General features: G+C 44.1%; 1 protein-coding gene across 8 annotated transcripts in view; it reads right to left on the reverse strand.

Annotated features, from left to right (window-relative positions):
* Positions 1-16,880, reverse strand: part of CRHR2 (corticotropin releasing hormone receptor 2) — a 218,456-nt gene that overhangs the window by 77,039 nt on the left and 124,537 nt on the right. For all 8 annotated transcript variants that reach the window (XM_061586324.1, XM_061586330.1, XM_061586323.1 and 5 more), the window contains 2 exons: positions 12,907-12,992; positions 10,249-10,355 (listed from right to left, as the gene is read on the reverse strand). In XM_061586324.1, coding sequence (XP_061442308.1) covers positions 10,249-10,355; positions 12,907-12,992 — 193 coding nt within the window. The remainder of the gene's footprint in view (positions 1-10,248; positions 10,356-12,906; positions 12,993-16,880) is intronic.

The following is a 16,880-nucleotide window of genomic DNA, read 5'->3' on the forward strand; positions in this document are numbered from 1 at the left end:
TTAGCTGTGTTTTGTTGCCAACCTTAATGATCCACCACATTCAGAGCTTTTTGAGCATGTAATTTATAAACCTTCTACATAAATAAATAAATCTGAAGGTTGCCGTATTTGAACAAAGGAATGTGAAAGGGAGGCTCTAGGGTGAAACCGCTGAATTACGATTCATCACAAGGTTCAACGCGATTCATGTGGGTCTGAATAGAGACAATGGCTTCATTTCCCGCTATCAGATGTTAATTAACTCACTTTTCTTGGTTTATTGCTTTGTCACGTAACGCTGCTGTTGTAAAGGGGCACCATGTTAATTGTGCACACATTTTAGCTCTAACTGAATTGCCACTATCTGTACTGTTCTGCATTTATTTCCCTCTGACCTCACTGCTTACAACTCCCCCTCCCTTATATGCATCTGTATCTACACCTTACAAGCATTTTGTTGTCGTTAATGTGCCTTCAAGTCAGTCACGACTTATGGCGACCCTATGAATCAGCGACCTCCAATAGCATCTGTCGCGAACCACCCTGTTCAGATCTTGTAAGTTTAAAAATTATGCTTTAAAAAGAAGTAGGGAAAAGAAACACATACATACATGCTCTCCTAATCAGCCTCTTATCAGCACGTGTAATAAAATGTGGAAAATTGTGGAGCTCCGACAGCAAATAACAATAATAGATAATCTTGGGGGGGCTATTGCACACTGATGTGTTTATTCAACACTGTTAGTGCCATATTATCTCATGCGGCTGCTGTTTGTTTCCTTCTCTGTATAATATTGATATGTTTTATCATTTTATTGTTTTAATATTTTATAGTGCTGGTCTTTGACCGTAATAATAAATGATTGATTGATCTTGTAAGTTCAGGTCTGTGGCTTCCTTTATGGAATCAATCCATCTCTTGTTTGGCCTTCCTCTTTTTCTACTCCCTTCTGGTTTTCCCAGCATTATTGTCTTTTCTAGTGAACCATGTCTTCTCATTATGTGTCCAAAGTATGAAAACCTCAGTTTCATCATTTTAGCTTCTAGTGACAGTTCTGGTTTAATTTGTTCTAACACCCAATTATTTGTCTTTTTCACAGTCCATGGTATGCGCAAAGCTCTCCTCCAACATCACATTTCAAATGAGTTGAGTTTTCTCTTATCCGCCTTTTCACTGTCCAACTTTCACATCCATACACAGAGATCAGGAATACCATTGTCTGAATGATCCTGACTTTGGTGTTCAGTGATATATCTTTGCATTTGAGGACGAACCTAGCTGCCCTCCCCAGTCCTAGCCTTCTTCTGATTTCTTGACTATTGTCTCCATTTTGGTTAATGACTGTGCCAAAGTATTGATAATCCTTGACAAGTTCAATGTCCTCATTGTCAACTTTAAAGTTACATAAGTCTTCTATTGTCATTACTTTAGTCTTTTTGATGTTCAGCTGTAGTCCAGCTTTTGTGCTTTCCTCTTTAACTTTCATCAGCATTCGTTTCAAATCATTACTGGTTAAGAGTATGGTATCATCTGCATATCTTAAATTATTGATGTTTCTCCCTCCAATTTTGATGCTTCCATCATATGCAAGCATATTTCCTATTCCAATATTCTGTCTACAGGACTAATGTTACCATTGTTTCTGCTGTCCCCTTGACTGATGTTCTTCGAGGCCAGTTGAAACCAGTTACTACCAAGCACAACATTATATTATTATTATTGTAATGGGAAAAGCCACAAGGTGGAATTCTCCCTTCCCTCTGCATGACTTTTAAAGATACAGAAGACCTCTTGGAGGCTGGGCCCAGCCTCCTGAACCTGGGAACCCTACTCTTGGGACATCCATCTTTCCACCCCCCTCACACATACTTTCGCTCCATTTGTTTAATTATTTCTCCAAGAGGTCTTCTGTATCTTTAAAAGTTTTTCAGGGAGAAGGGAAAATTCCACCTTGTGGTTTTTCCCATTACAGTGTTGCAATAACACCTGCACTTGGCTGACTTTCTCTTCTCCTAAAGATACAGGATCAGCCTCAGGCCCTGAACCTGGCAACCCTAGTGGAAACCCAGCCTACTGCCCAAAGGTAGAATTTACACAGAGCTTGGAAAAGTTACTTTTTTTGAACTACAACTCCCATCAGCCTCAGCCAGCATGGCCAGTGGATTGGGCTGATGGGAGTTGTAGTTCAAAAAAGTAACTTTTCCAAGCTCTGAATTTACATTTGTTGCTCTGTCCACTTTTAGTTTTGGCCCCACCCCTATTGGCATGTGGTTCCAGGAAAGTGCCCAGAAGAGAATGCAACCTTGAGGCTGAAAAAGGCTCCCCTTCCCTGGCTTAGGAACTCAAAACTTGAAGCATTGTTTGTTCCCAAACGTAGCTACCCAGACTCTGAGTTCTTCATCTGAGGCCCCTCTGCAAGTGCCCCTGCTAAGTGCAATACAATGGGTGACTACAAGTGAAAAGGCCTTTTCTATGGCAACCAGTGTGGTGGGTCAGAGTTGCCCTCCCAACAGCAGGTTGAGGTTGGTGCTGCATGACTGCAACAGTGGGAGTGAGAGATCGGCTCCCCTTGGTGCATCCATGCATCCCTGTCCTTGCCACCACATCGCCCCAGTTCAGCCTAGGTAAGTTGCAGCAGCGCCAGTGTCAGGAGGAAGGCTCCACCAAACAACACCGTCCACTACTGGCCTTTTCAGTGGTGGCACCCTGCTTGTGGAATGTCCTTCCCAGAGAGAACTACATGACAGCTACTTTAATGTCTTTTTGGCACCTGGCCAATACCTTTCACTTCCCCTTCTTTTTACGCAATGTTGTAACTTTTAATGTTTTCGTTCTATTGATTTTTTTTCTTGGCTCTGTTTTCTTTGCTCTTTTATGAAAACTTTTCTTGTGTTTCTAGTGCTGTAATTTGTTTTATTATTGTTTTTTCATGTTTGTTGTATTTTTAACTTGGTTATTTTCATTTTCTGAGCTGCCCAGAGAATGTCTAATATTGGGCACCCTATAAATAACATTAAGTAAGTACATTCAAATTGCCAAGGCCTGCATTGCAACATTTAGAGAAATGCAAACATTTGATCAACAGCCGAGTTCCAAAACTGCACGTCAGTCCAAGACGTGCAGTTTAGGTCATTTCATGTAGGAATTTGCAAAGGCCCTTGCTTGGAGCGCCCTCCCCTTTTGCAAAAGCAGTCTCCTCCAACTTCATGCCCTCTAGATATTTTGGCCTGGGGAGGGGGGTGGGGTCTGAGGAGAGTCCTGAGAGTCAGATAGAGAAGCCTAGTAGGCAATTCCGCTCCCCCCCCCGGCCTGAGTTTCTGCACTCCTGCCATACCGTCACTGGCCTTGCTCCATGCCCTCATGAACGTTTCTGCCTGGCTCGAATGTGTCTTTGAATTGTGATAACACCTCTCGGTTGCCTTGATGGAGAATGGAGGGGTGTGTCAAAATCGCTGCCCTTCTTGAACGCTTCCTTGACATTTCTGCAACTTCCTTGAATGCTTTTGCCAGGCTCGCATGTGTTCTCGGACCGTGAGGATGCCTCCCGCTTGCCCGGATGGATGATGGAGATATTTGTGCACGCCTCTGCATGCCTGGAATGTAGCCGAGTCACATCTGAGAACTGGGGTGGGGGGAGGCATCTGAACACCTCTGCTTCCCGCCCCACCTTGCCCCTTGCATCTGCCAGCAGAGTGAGAAGCTACGAGAGTCACAAGCAGCAGCAGTCCGGTGAGGCAGCCCTGGTTTGTGAAGGACTAACATCTGCCTGCTTCAACAGTCAGTTCCAGGCCAAGGAATTCAGGGGCTGAGTGGCCCTTCTGGAACCCTAGAGAATGAGGAGGGAAACTTATATACTCTGTCAGGACATGTCTTCCCAATAAGATCCCCAAGGAGGCCTCGGAGCCCCAGAACCATTCCTGCCTACAGGTTCCACCTGGGGGGTTCTCCATCAGGAAAGGACTCTTCTCATCACCAGATCCCTTTTTGTGATACACAACCCTTACAAGTTCTCTCTGCTATCTGTGGCTTGCCACTGCATTTGTAACCCTCACCTGTCTCTTTCTCTTTCACAGCTGCTCCTCTTACATCTGTGTCATTCTGACTCCTGTTTTGTCTCTATAACTATAAGCCCCTCCGCTCTGTTTTCCTTTTCTCCTCCTCTCAATTAGTATTCTGCGCCAGCAACTTCACTGGGGTAGACGTTCTCCCCCTCTTTGCTTCTTATCTCTCCTTTGTTGCAGTGTACCTGCCAGCAGCCCTTCTTCAATGTCTTCATCTTTGTGTTTTTCTTGATCCAACTACTGCTGCTGTCTCACTCTCCTCATCCTTTATGAGGCTGCAGGGAGTAAATGCAATGCTCCACTCACTTTTGCTTATAGCTCTACCCATCACTGGGATGTGGCCCCCTGGAAGGTTACCCTCAAGGGAATACTATATTAGGCTGCATTAACAGTATAGTTTCCAAATCGCGTGAAGTATTAGTTCCCCTCTATTCAGCACTGGTTAGGCCTCATCTTGACTACTGCATCCAGTTCTGGTCTCCGCACTTCAAGAAGGATGCAGACAAACTGGAACAGGTTCAGAGGAGGGCAATTGTCAGCTCTACACTGCATCAGCAGTGTCAGGGGGGGCTGGAAATTCCTGGGTCTCTGGCAGGGAAGGAAAGTCCTTAGCCAGCAGTCGGGTTGTAAATCTGCCAGGCCTATCCGAAGCATACTTGCCGAGTCAAAAGTCCAGAAGCGAGGTCAGTGGAGGTCCGGGATCAATTGCCAAGGAGGTCAGTCAAAGAGATGCTGCAGGGAAACTAGGTCTACACAAAGCCACGCCTGACGTTGCAGTCAGCAACAAGCTGCAGCCAAGGTGTGCCTTATAAAGAGCAGGATGGACAGCAGGTGTGAGCCCTCAGCGTTTGGGCCTTAAGGAGACAGGCCTGCCTCTCTTCTGCCTGACCTTCTGCTGTCTACGTTCTGCAGGTGAGGGAGGAGTATCCTGTTCACTGTCTGTGTCTGGCTGCAGGGCCTCTGCTGTCCCTGGGGTGCTCTGCAGCTGAGGGGCAGAAGGAGCTGGATTCTCAGGAGGCTCCTCCGTGTCTCCTGCTGCTCCTGGGTCTGCTGCTGTTACTCCCGAGTCGTCCTCATCTGAGGAGTCCTCTGACGGGGCCATGACAGCAATAAGGATGATCAGGGGACTGGAAACCAAGTCCTATGAGGAGAGACTGAAAGAACTGGGCATGTTTAGCCTGGAGAAGAGAAGACTGAGGGGAGATATGATAGCACCCTTCAAGTACATGAAAGGTTGTCACATAGAGGAGGGCCGGGATCTCTTCTCGATCGTCCCAGAGTGCAAGACACGGAATAATGGGCTCAAGTTGCAGTAAACCAGATTTCAACTGAACATCAGGAGAAACATCCTAACTGTTAGAGCCATATGACAATGGAATCAATGACCTAGAGAGGTAGTGGGCTCTCCGACACTGCAGGCATTCAAGAGGTAGCTGGACAGCCATCTGTTGGGAATGCTTTGATTTGGATTCCTGCCTTGAGCAGGGGTTGGACTTGATGGCCTTATAGGCTCCTTCCAACTCTAGTGTTCTATGATTCTATGAATGCTGAAAAAGGTTCCCCATCCCTGGGTTAGAGTGTCAGGTCACATCGACATCATGATTTTTAAACACATACCACTTTAACAGTCATGGGTCTTGGGAACTGAAGTTTGTTAAGGGAGATAGGAATAGTAGTGGTATGAGGGGCCTCCTAACCACTCCCAGCACCCTTAATAAACTACAGTTCCCAAGATTCTTTGGGGAGAAGCCGTGACCATTAAAGTGGTATAAGAGTGCTTTGGTGTGGATGTGACCTTGGAGTAAGATTAGAGAGATCTTGGTTCAACTCTTCAGGGATTCCTGAACTTCACTGTGTGATATCAGGCCAGTTACTACATCATCATCATCCAGTGGCGGCTGGTGGCTCCATGCCAATGGGGAAATGGAATCCGCTTTGGGTTGTACCCGGAACTTTCAAAGAGCTAAGTTCGGACTACAACCCGGAGCGGGTCCCATTGCCCCACTGACATGGAGCCACCACTGTCACTGTCATTTTCATCACCATAATCATTTATTAGATTTCTTAGTGGCTTGTTGCATGAAGGCCATGAAGTGACTTACAATACTATCTTTGAATCTAACACATCTTTCAAATCCGTTTGGCACAACTGCTGCCTACCCAGGAAGCACTGATTCTGACGACGACAAACTTGTTTTCTAGGTGACATGCAAGATCCCCAGATGATGCCAATAACTCTGCACAGTATTGCTGATGAAAGGAAAGAGGTATATTAATGTAGGAGTATTAACTCAATGGAAGCGTTAAAAAAAAGGTGAATCAATTTTGGTTCTGGAAGTCTAAAGCCAATGTAAGAGAGTCACGCAGCTGAAAATGAGCTAAGAAATGGACTTATCATATATTAGAAGCTAGAAAACAAACGACGCAGCTAGAAGGAATGAGCTAAATTGCAACTTTCTTGCTTACTTGGGTATTTGTGACTCTCTGTCTTCAGAGAGCGTAGATATGATTACAGTGAATTATTTCCTCTTTCATTAGCTACGAGGGAACCAAGGAGTGTAGTCCAATGATAGCAGGTACATTTAGAGAAGCTGGAGATTAGCTCCCATCCTGCACCAACATCAAACTTTTCCCTGTTTGGGAATACATAGACCCCCTTCCACAAAACGATGCTTGTCTTATCAAAACTCTTCTAACTTCTCTTGAAATTCCTGAGAATTTTGAAACTATCAGGGCGGACTTCCGGGAAGGGTGACATCGCTTGTGCCTGCTTTTGGGACGGGCTCCCGCCTCAAAAGAAGCTTATTCAGATATAAATCAGTCAGAACATTTTTTTTTTTTGACTGATGAAATTTCTCCCGGGCAGGGAGAAACGTAGAGATCAACCTCAAAAGCCTGTTTTTGTTGGGAGGACTGGATTTCATTAATTTATGAGATAAGGTCCAGCCAACAATGCCGGACGGACTTCCGAACAAGCTCTATCTGCTTAAGCGATACGTTTATCTTTTCTTTAAAGAGAGAACGGACTAACAGGCAAGCACCCTTCTTTCTATTATTTTTTTTACTTGGTCTAAATTGTTGCAGCAAAAGGAGATTTGTCAGATTGATCGGCTTTGGACAACTTCTGGGTGAGCTATAACTCTTCTCTGTTATTCACGAAATTAACAGCTTATCTCTGTTTCTGTCGCAAAAAGCTGTCCTGGAAGTGCATTCTAAAGATATAAACAGAAGAGGGATTTCTATTCCTGATTTCTATTCCGAGGAATATTATATTGTCTGGGACTATTCTCTTTTTGGTCTATTTTATTTTGACGAATCTGCTTCTTCACGACGCCACTAACTGTTTTGATGCTGGGAACTAAATTTGTTTTGCATTCTTGAACATAGAGAGATAAGGCAGGCTGCTCTGTTTATACTGTGATGTCATCAAGCCTGGAATATTAACCCAATTGTTGCTGAAATAAGAAGTGGTTCTTCTTTATTTTTGTTTTGCTTTGTTTTCGTGGTTTTAAAAATGGCAATCAAGAAAGTGGCTGAGAATCTGGAAGTAACTATGTTTCAGAAAATAATGGATGAGATTGAGATAACGAAACAAACCCTGCGACAGGGTAGTAAGGAGCTGAAAATTGAACTGAGCAAAATGACGCAGGAGCTTAAAGAAATAGGGGATCCTGTGAGAGAGGAGAATGAGATCAGAGATGAGAAAAGAAAAAATAAAGGGAAGATACAAGCCCTGGAGATTGGAACAAATGTGGAATTGGAAAAAGATCTGGAGTTTATGGATTTTAGAAATAAAATCTACTGTTTGGAATTTAACGTTATCTCTGAAGAAATTAATGAAGATATTAGAGATAAAGTTATCAATGGCTTGGATAATCTTTTGGACTGGAATGACGTGATGGAGTTTGATATAGAGAAAATCTATGGAATTAACTGCAGCCATGTGACAATGGAAAAACTCTCAAGAGATGAGCCAGTGCATTTTGTAAAAAAGAAGAACAGAGATATGACTTTACAACAGTATTTCAGCAACTTATTCAGAATGGATGGCAAGAAAATATTTGGGATAGAGGAAATTCCCATCAGACTCTTATTATATGACTATGGCTACGACAGCAAGATTATTATGGAATACTGATAATGGAAGATTGGACACTGAAATTACTGGACTTAACAGGACTATTGGAGATGGAAGATGGAACTAATAGGGATAATGGAATAATGGCTATTGAAATTATTGAACCTAACAGATTTTGATGAGATGGATTAATCGAAATGTTTATTTGGACTATGGTTATGACAATAAGATTATTATTATTATTAACGAGATGGATTAATCGACATGTTTATTTGGAGAAAAATTGATAGATATATTTCTTAAAGAATTGAAACCTCTCTTTGACTTTTTGTGGAAAGAATAAAGTAATGTTTATGAGATTTGATGATTAATTAAGATAACTACTGGAGGAAAGTGATTTTATAATATGATTTAAGAGACAGGATTGTTATATATTGTAGACCTATAACTGATTTGATCTGTGACAAATGGGAAGTCAATATTTTATTTTTTTTGTTTAATTATTTTTGTTTTGTTTTGTTTTTTGTCTTTGAATGTTTTATGATTTTGTTTTGTATGTTTTATGAAAATTTGAATAAAAATTATTGTAAAAAAAAAAAGAAACTCTATCAGGGCAACTCAATGCATGTGTGCTTAGAAGTCATCCCCACAGTATTCACTGGGGCTTACAAGATGGATAGCCTAATGCATTCACACACAAGAGGAAGGTATTGGAAGGGTTAGGGAAACCCCAGAAGTCCAAAAACTCTCCAGAGAGGAAAATAAATGTATGGGGCAGCAGGTATGGGCAAATCTGTCATTTTCATTCCACTCTCATTTTTCCAATCTTAAATTAAGTCCCCTACATTTCCACATCAATTTGTATTATTTTAACATTCTCATGAAAATCTGTCACCATTTTAATGTGAATTTCTCTTACTATATACATTTTATATGCAATTTTGCCTAATATACACATTTTTGCAAATGCGTTTTTGTATGTTATTTATCTCCAATATACGCATTTATACGCACGCGTTACAGGAGTATACACATTGTTTGTATGCATTCCTTGGGCTGGAGAACCTCACTGCAAAATTTGAAGAGTGTGAATTTCGAAATGGCTGTGTTTTGGTTCGCATATGGTTTTGGAAAGTGAGAATTTGACGAATTTGCCTTCAGTGCGATCTGAATCGAAATCCTCCCCCATCCCTATGGGGGAAGCAGGGAGAAAACCTCTCCCCAAAACAACCCAATGACAACTGAGCATGCTCAGTGGCCATAGAGTGGACTGACTGCAGGGCAAGATCCCCCTGGATCCCCCCCACTCTTCACCACTGCAACCTGCTTGTTCAATGGCCCCCTATTCTGGCAAGCAAACAGGAAGGGACAGACTCACTTAGGAAGGCGGGGCATTGAGGGTCTCTTGCCTAAACCCCTCCTCCCAAACATGGAGCCTGCAGTGGATCTTGGCCCTGAGAGCTGCATTCAGTCATGTGAGTCTACCTGCAGTCAGACCTGGTGTAGCTGAGACATGCATTTACTAATGACAGACTCAAGGCTATTGGCTATTGAGCCCAAGATGGCCAGAAAATGCAAAACGCTCCAAAACTGAGAGGGGTTGAGTTCTAGAACAGCACAGGAGGCTCAGAGGGGCCAGAGGGAGGCGTGTGGTCAAAACCAGATGGGCTCAACATCCAAGAGTCAATCGAAATATTGGAAGCTGCATGGAGCCCAGCAGCTGGCTTCCAGACACTTCTCTCATTCACTGGAGCTGTCAATGGTATATTTGCAGGAAGGCAAGTGAGGTCAAAACAATCGCTGGGAATGGCAAGTGAGGTCAGCTAGAATGATCTTAACTGGGTTGGGAATGGACTGTAGCATGCTCTTTTATTTACTGAAAGGAAGGGAAGGGAAGATTCTCTGGACGCTGAGTGTTCTGCCTAGTACTAATTTCTGGGCTTCGATGGGGTGGTTGTGGAGTCACAAAATATACGAACACTAGCATACATTCACCTCCTTTTATGCTGTCACCCCTGCCCTCTGACTTTGCTTACAGAGATTCTCTGCAGTTGAGAGAAGGGAGCTTTGAAACAGAGGTGCAAGTTGCACGACCAGGGAATGAACATAATGAAAAGCAGATTACTCACCTCAAGCACAGGAACAGCAAGAAGGCGATGATGAGAGCCCCGACAGATATGCAGTGCCCCAGGTAATTGATGATCATTGCAACCTGATAATAGAGTGCAGGCTTTGTCTGGAGATTAGAAAACAGAAAGAGAGGTCATATGAGCAAAGCAGCTTCAATCTATGAACCGAAGCATTAAGGCAGGTGTGGTGGACCTATGGCTCCACCCTTGTGTTAAGATATGACTACTCTGTTTAGAAAGCAGACTCTGGACTTTTGTGCAAGCAAATCACAGTTCCAAGGTGCATGCATTATGGACTAGCCATAATGCATTTATACAACAATTTAACTGGCTCTTTAGGGCAAAGCCAGTTGTGTAATATTCAAAGGGAAGTAGGGCTGTGCACATCCCTCCTGATCCACCCTGTGGCTTCAATCTCTGGGCTCCGAGGAGGACCAATTTGCCCTGTCCTAAAGATCCACCCTGCCCCAGATCCATCCCCAAAGGTATTGTGGGGGTGGTGCTAAGGGTTTTTAAAATTAAAAATATGGTTGGGAGGGGGGAAGGAGACACTACATCTCCTCCCCCCCCCCCGATAGCAGGCAGGTGCAACCAGCACCATGCAAGAACTTGCTCTGCACCTGGTTCGGGTGCATTTGTGGAATGGTGCGCAACCCCCACAGCAATAGGAAGGAGATTCCTCCTCCCGCCTGTGCTTGTTTCCGTGGGATCACTAGTGATCTCAGGCAATCCCATGCTGGCTTTAAAGAGAGAACAGCATTGCAGTAGACGGTTGAAGAGCAATGTGAGAGGGCAGCACCCAGCATTGGATGTTGCCGCTCACATTCCCAATACCCCCACCCCGATAGCCTCAGATCACTCTGGGCTGCTGTACATGACCTCTAGTGATCCGGAGCTATTTGAACCTGACTCGGCCGAAGCTCAAAAGACTCTGAAGAGACCTGATTCAGCTCAGGACTCAGCCAAATACAGAGCACAGCCCTAAAGGAAAACCACCCCCTCCCTTAAAAACCATCTACATATGCCTGTCTTTACCCTCAGGGCCAAACCTCATGAGATGCCAATGGCCCCACTCCACTCTCTATCTAAATTGCTCCCTCCCTCAAGTGGCTGCTATTTGCATTGGAGGGAAAGCTCCCATTGCAGCCAGTGGAGCTTTTCATTTATAAATCAAATAGCCGTCATGCCTCCCACCACGCCCGATCTGATCAGAACTCTATCAGGACCACATTGAGGGACAAAGGGCTGAAGCCTGCCTACTCTCCCACACCAGGGTCCCAATCCACTTAGGGCTCCCCCATGCCTGCCCTTTGCTTTTTAAAAGCCATGTGCGCAATTGATAATTGGCGCAAATCACATCACATCTAGTCTGGCTCACCAGAGACTTCAACTGTGAATATTCAGCCAAGTTTGAAAGCAGAGTGGGAGCAAAGAAACAAACCCTAAACCTTTTTAACATTTAGAAATAGGCTGGATGTATCTGGTCAGCCTAGATAATAATATATTCCATCCGTTGAGATTAATAAATGAGTAATAACAAGGGGCAATAAAAAGGTCATTTGAAGCAGAATAAATCTGAGTTTTAATCAAAATTGGGATTACAGAGACATGTTTGGACACAAACCCAGTCTCTCTCTCTCTCTCTCTCTGAGATCTGAGTCATAAGGCACTGGGGGAATATTCCTCCACTTTAATATTTATAAAGCACTTTGGTAAACCAATGAGAAGCTGCCAAATGAATCCATTAATGCCTTTCAAACACCAGGGGGATTCTGGGAATGTTTCCACTTCTGCCTGCTTAAGAAGTACCTGAAGGAGAGGCCTGAACGTGAATCAAGCGGAGGCAAAAATCCCCGCGATGGGAGGAAAGCTATTCTGGCAGAGTTTCTCTGTATTTGCTTCTGCAATGGTAAGAGCGGATGAAAGTCACAGAAGGGGCGGGGGAAAAATAGCCCATTTGTGTTTGAATACCGGGGTCTCGCCTGAAGGAAGTTGGCTGAGACCATTCACTGGGTTTTCTCTACTGTCCGCTAGGCCAGCCTTCCCCAACCTGGTGCCCACTAGATGTTTTGGATTACACCTCCCATCAGCCCCAGCCAGCACAGATCCTGGAGGTAATATAACCATCAGAAGTGGGAGCTGTAGTCCTAGTTCTCCATACAAACTTCTGCATCTCCATTAATTTTAAAGCCTCTTAGCCCAGATCTTCATTTTCTGTTTTTTGGGGGGGAAGATAAATTATTGAGATTGTGGGAGGAATGATTGTGATTATGGTGGTAGCTACCTAAACACCTTACTTCCCGAAGCATGCCATCCTGCACCTCAGCAACCTAACCCTCAAATCAGGTCCTAGAAAAAACTAATTAAACTTTAGCCCTGCCCCCGAATTAATTCAGGGCCCTGCCCCCAGATCGTGTTGTTGTGGGGGAGAATGCACACCCCTAAGAAATGCAAGCACAGTGATGCCTCACGTATGAAAGGGGCTTCAGTAGGGATAGCGCCAACGTCCCCACGTACGGGATTTCCCTCCAAGTATTGCGAATGAAGAACCCAAGTCTTCTGGAATGGAGGGCAAGGAGGGTAAAGATCCCTCTGTTGGATTTTTCAAACACTGACAAACTTCACACCAAAGAGTACTGATGGATAAAAGATACAGACCTCTTCAATCAGAATAGGCTCACACTGGGAGTAGTTAACCTTTGAGGCCCAGGTCCCATTGCCCATGCATTCTCGGTAGACACTTCCTGATGGAGAGAGAAAAGAAACAAATCACATTAGCAAAAAGAATGATTTTTAAAGAACAATGACATTAAAACTTTAAAAAATGGGGAGTCTGAACAATATCCCCCCCACCTGTTCAGGTAGGTAAGAAAGCAAATAGATTAATTAATTTGTAATACCCATATGCCACCTTTCAGGGCAAAGCATTCCCCAAACAGCTTACTTCATGGGTAGGGAACTGCTTCCTCCCTGTGCAAGTCTTTACACCCCCCCAAAAAAATCTCAGACCAGCAGCTTAAAAGTATTTCATAGCCCGGCTCAACACCTGATCCAGGGCCTGATCTGGGACTTTGGATTGGTCCTGACCCAGCCTGGGCTGATCTGGGGCCAACCCTATCTGGATCTTGGCCCCTAATTAAACATAAGGTCAGGGGGAGGCAGAGAAAGAAGGAGCATATGAACTTCTGTAGCTATTATTTGGCTGTAGAACTGCATTACAAAGTCTGGAGAAAGATGAATGTTGAAGGATGGCTTTTTGTCAGTTTGTGTAGTGCTCCAGAAGGTGCAATTAGGTAGGTTCACCTTTAAATGTGAACTGAACCAAATCTTTCAGCATCCTGGACAGCTCCTCAACAGTTCGGACTAAAACCCGGAGTGGATTCACGGCCCCGCAGACATCGGAGCCACCTGTCTCCACCGCCTGCACGGAAAGCCTGAGCATTCCTATTTGTTGCAAGGGATCCAGATGTCACCAAGTGCTTCTAATCCAGCGATAATTATATTTTTCAGAGGCCTCACGGAGTGTATGTGTGGGATTGTTTCAGATTTCATGGAGGAAGGAGGAGGCGAGATTCTCAGCAAGGTTAAAAGCTTGCCTGATCTTGGGAAAAACCTCAACATTACATTGTTAACAAAACAAAACCCAACAGTGAATACTAACATAAATTGTGGTGGTGACTTTTTAATATTGCATAATAACTATAGCCTCATCAACATAAAGATCCTCCGTGGCGCAGAGTGGTAAGCGGCGGTAACGCAGCCGAAAGCTCTGCTCACGGCCGGAGTTCGATTCCAACGGAAGGAGGAAGTCGAATCTCCGGTAAAAGGGGTCGAGGTCCACTCAGCCTTCCCTCCATCCGTGGTCGGTAAAATGAGTACCTGGCATATGCTGGGGGGTAAAGAAAGGCCGGGGAAGGAACTGGTAATCCCACCCCATATATACGGTCTGCCTAGTAAACGTCACAAGATGTCACCCTAAGAGTCGGGAACGACTAAGTGCGGGGACACCTTTACCTTTTACATTAACATAATCACAGGCCAGCCACCTTTTGATTTTTGAAAGCAAAAGTGGTTGTATGCCTTTATGATATCTTCCAGGTACAGAGCGCCACTTAATTGGTTATTATAACTGTTGTATACAGAACGAGCAAGTTGGCCAGAAATATATGTGCTCCTAAGGAGTGGCCTGAAACACCCCTTTCCTCTAAATGTTGTCCCAGGTTCAAGCAACAATATATACCTGCTAGGCAAGTATCTTCCCAGGTAGCACTTCTGTTACAATCTACAATGTTTCCTGGAATATGGGCGCAAGTGACAACACTGAGGACTAGGCATAAGGAAGAAATTCGATTCCGTTTGCATTTAAAGCAGAATCTATCAAATTTGCACTTGGCAGAACATTATGAGAACCGAAACAAGCCATCCTTCAAATTTCACACATAAAATGTCTTACTGTACACCTCATCATCAACAACAACTCCAACATGTGTGAATTAGCTAAGCCAGTGGTTCCCAAACAATTCCCCCCCCCCCACGGACCACATGAAAACTACTGATGGTTTTGGACAACCACTTTGTGAATGTCTCCGCCTGTTGCAGCAATTGTCATGCAGTTGTGCTAGGTGGTGTATGATTTTTCATTGTATTTTATGGTTTCTTTGATTACTGACATTGTATTTTACAGTACTACAATTTGCATTCATAGAATTCAAATTATAACACAATAAAATGCAATACAAGAAATGAAATAAGCCACAAAATGCAACGAAAAATAAATATGAATATTTAATGTGGGCATGCTGAGGGCCACCTGAATGAGGCTTGTGGACTACTGGTGGTCCATGGACCACAGTTTGGGAATCCCTGAACTAAGCCTAGGCTCTACCTTCATATGGCCCAAGGTTCGGTCCAAATCTGGGGGAGGGTGGCTTGTGAGGAAGGTTTACTGGAGTTTTCTAACTCTGATTGGCTGGTGGCTGCCAGCATTCTTTCCCAGAATGCCCCTCAGAATAAGATCACCTCGACTCCAAAATAGCGACAATGCCTCCTCTCAGCACTGTGGTCTGCAGATTTCGTGGCAAGATTGGAGGGGGGGCAGGCCTAAAACTGATTCTTTGGGATAGGATCTTTTTACAGCTTTTTTTTGTTAAACTAGTTTTCTGTTTAGTGAACTCACCATGAATCATAAATCCTGACCGAGTTGTGCCATCATTTTTTTAAAAAGAATTTTGCTTTCAAATATTCCACTGTATTTTCCCTTGAACAAGCTGTACTGAATAATGGGGATCATTTGCCTAATGAAGGTAAGGCGTGGGGTGCACTACAGACTCAAGTTATTGTTTTCTTCCCTTTGGTGATATATTGAATTTTCCCCGACTGATTTCTCTGAAAGCAAAATAATAGTATCAAGAACCTTTCAGCTCTCTGCTGAATTAATTGTCAGTTCCGCCCCCACCCCTGACCTCTTTCTTTTGGGAACATCAGATCACCAACAGGAATCATCATTCAGGCTTGGATGACTGTTTAAGTGGCAGAAGTTGCCAACACCCACAAGTTGGCTGAGTTGCAAAAATGATGCTGCTTCTCGAGAAGGCCTAGCGTCCATGGCTGGAGACAGCATGCTTCTGAATACCAGTTGCTGGAACCCGCAGGAGGGGAGAGTTGCTATTGGACTCTGGTCCTGCTTGCAGGCTTCCCATAATGGGCATCTGGCTGGCCACAGTGAGAACAGGATGCTAGACTAGATGGGCCATTGGCCTGATCCAGCAGGCTCTTCTTATGTCTCAATGATGAAAGAATTTCAACTTACGAATGGGTAGGCAGGGGGCAAACTATTATAATAATAATAATAACAACAACAACAACAACAACAACAACAACAACAACAACAAACCACTTTTTGGCCAAAAGGCCCCCAAAGTGGGGAACAAAGCATTATAGAACCTATTACAAAAAAAATTACATTAGAAATAACCAGTGAAAAATATACAGTAAAAATACAATGTAACAAAAACAACACAAATACAATACAACAAGAACAGAGGAAAAACTTTTCTCCTTCTCTCTCTTCCGCGGCGGTGGCGGCTACTTAAACTTATTAAGAGGACTTCATTTATCCTCCCTGCCAACTTGAACGTAGGGATGGGGGATGTATTTAGCCAACTTCCAAAGGCAGCCCATTTGATCTACATCTCCTGGACTGACGTGCAGCTTCAGTATGGGTGCACTTCATAAGAACATAAGACAAGCCCTGCAGGATCAGGCCAGTGGCCCGTCTAGTCCAGCATCCTGTTCTCACAGTGGCTGACCAAATGCCTCTGAGAAGCCCACAAGCAGGAAGTGAGCGCAAGAGCACTCTCCTCACTTGGCATTCTGGTATTCAAAGGCATACTGCTTCTGACAGTGGAGGAGAACATAGCCTTCATGGCTAGTAGCCACTGATAGCTTTACAGAGGTCTGTGTCAAGCCTTATCACCTTCCCGTCACAACCAGCCTGCAACTGAAGATTTTCTCCTCGGAAGAGACCATTATCTTTGGTCTTAGCCCCTTTAAGTTGCAAAGGGAGTCAGCAGACGCTGACAACACCCTTCCTTGGAGGCCCCAACTCAGGATTTGCCTTCATGACAATCCAA

The sequence above is a fragment of the Rhineura floridana genome, chromosome 10, assembly GCF_030035675.1.
Source record: "Rhineura floridana isolate rRhiFlo1 chromosome 10, rRhiFlo1.hap2, whole genome shotgun sequence".
Taxonomy (NCBI): domain Eukaryota; kingdom Metazoa; phylum Chordata; class Lepidosauria; order Squamata; family Rhineuridae; genus Rhineura; species Rhineura floridana.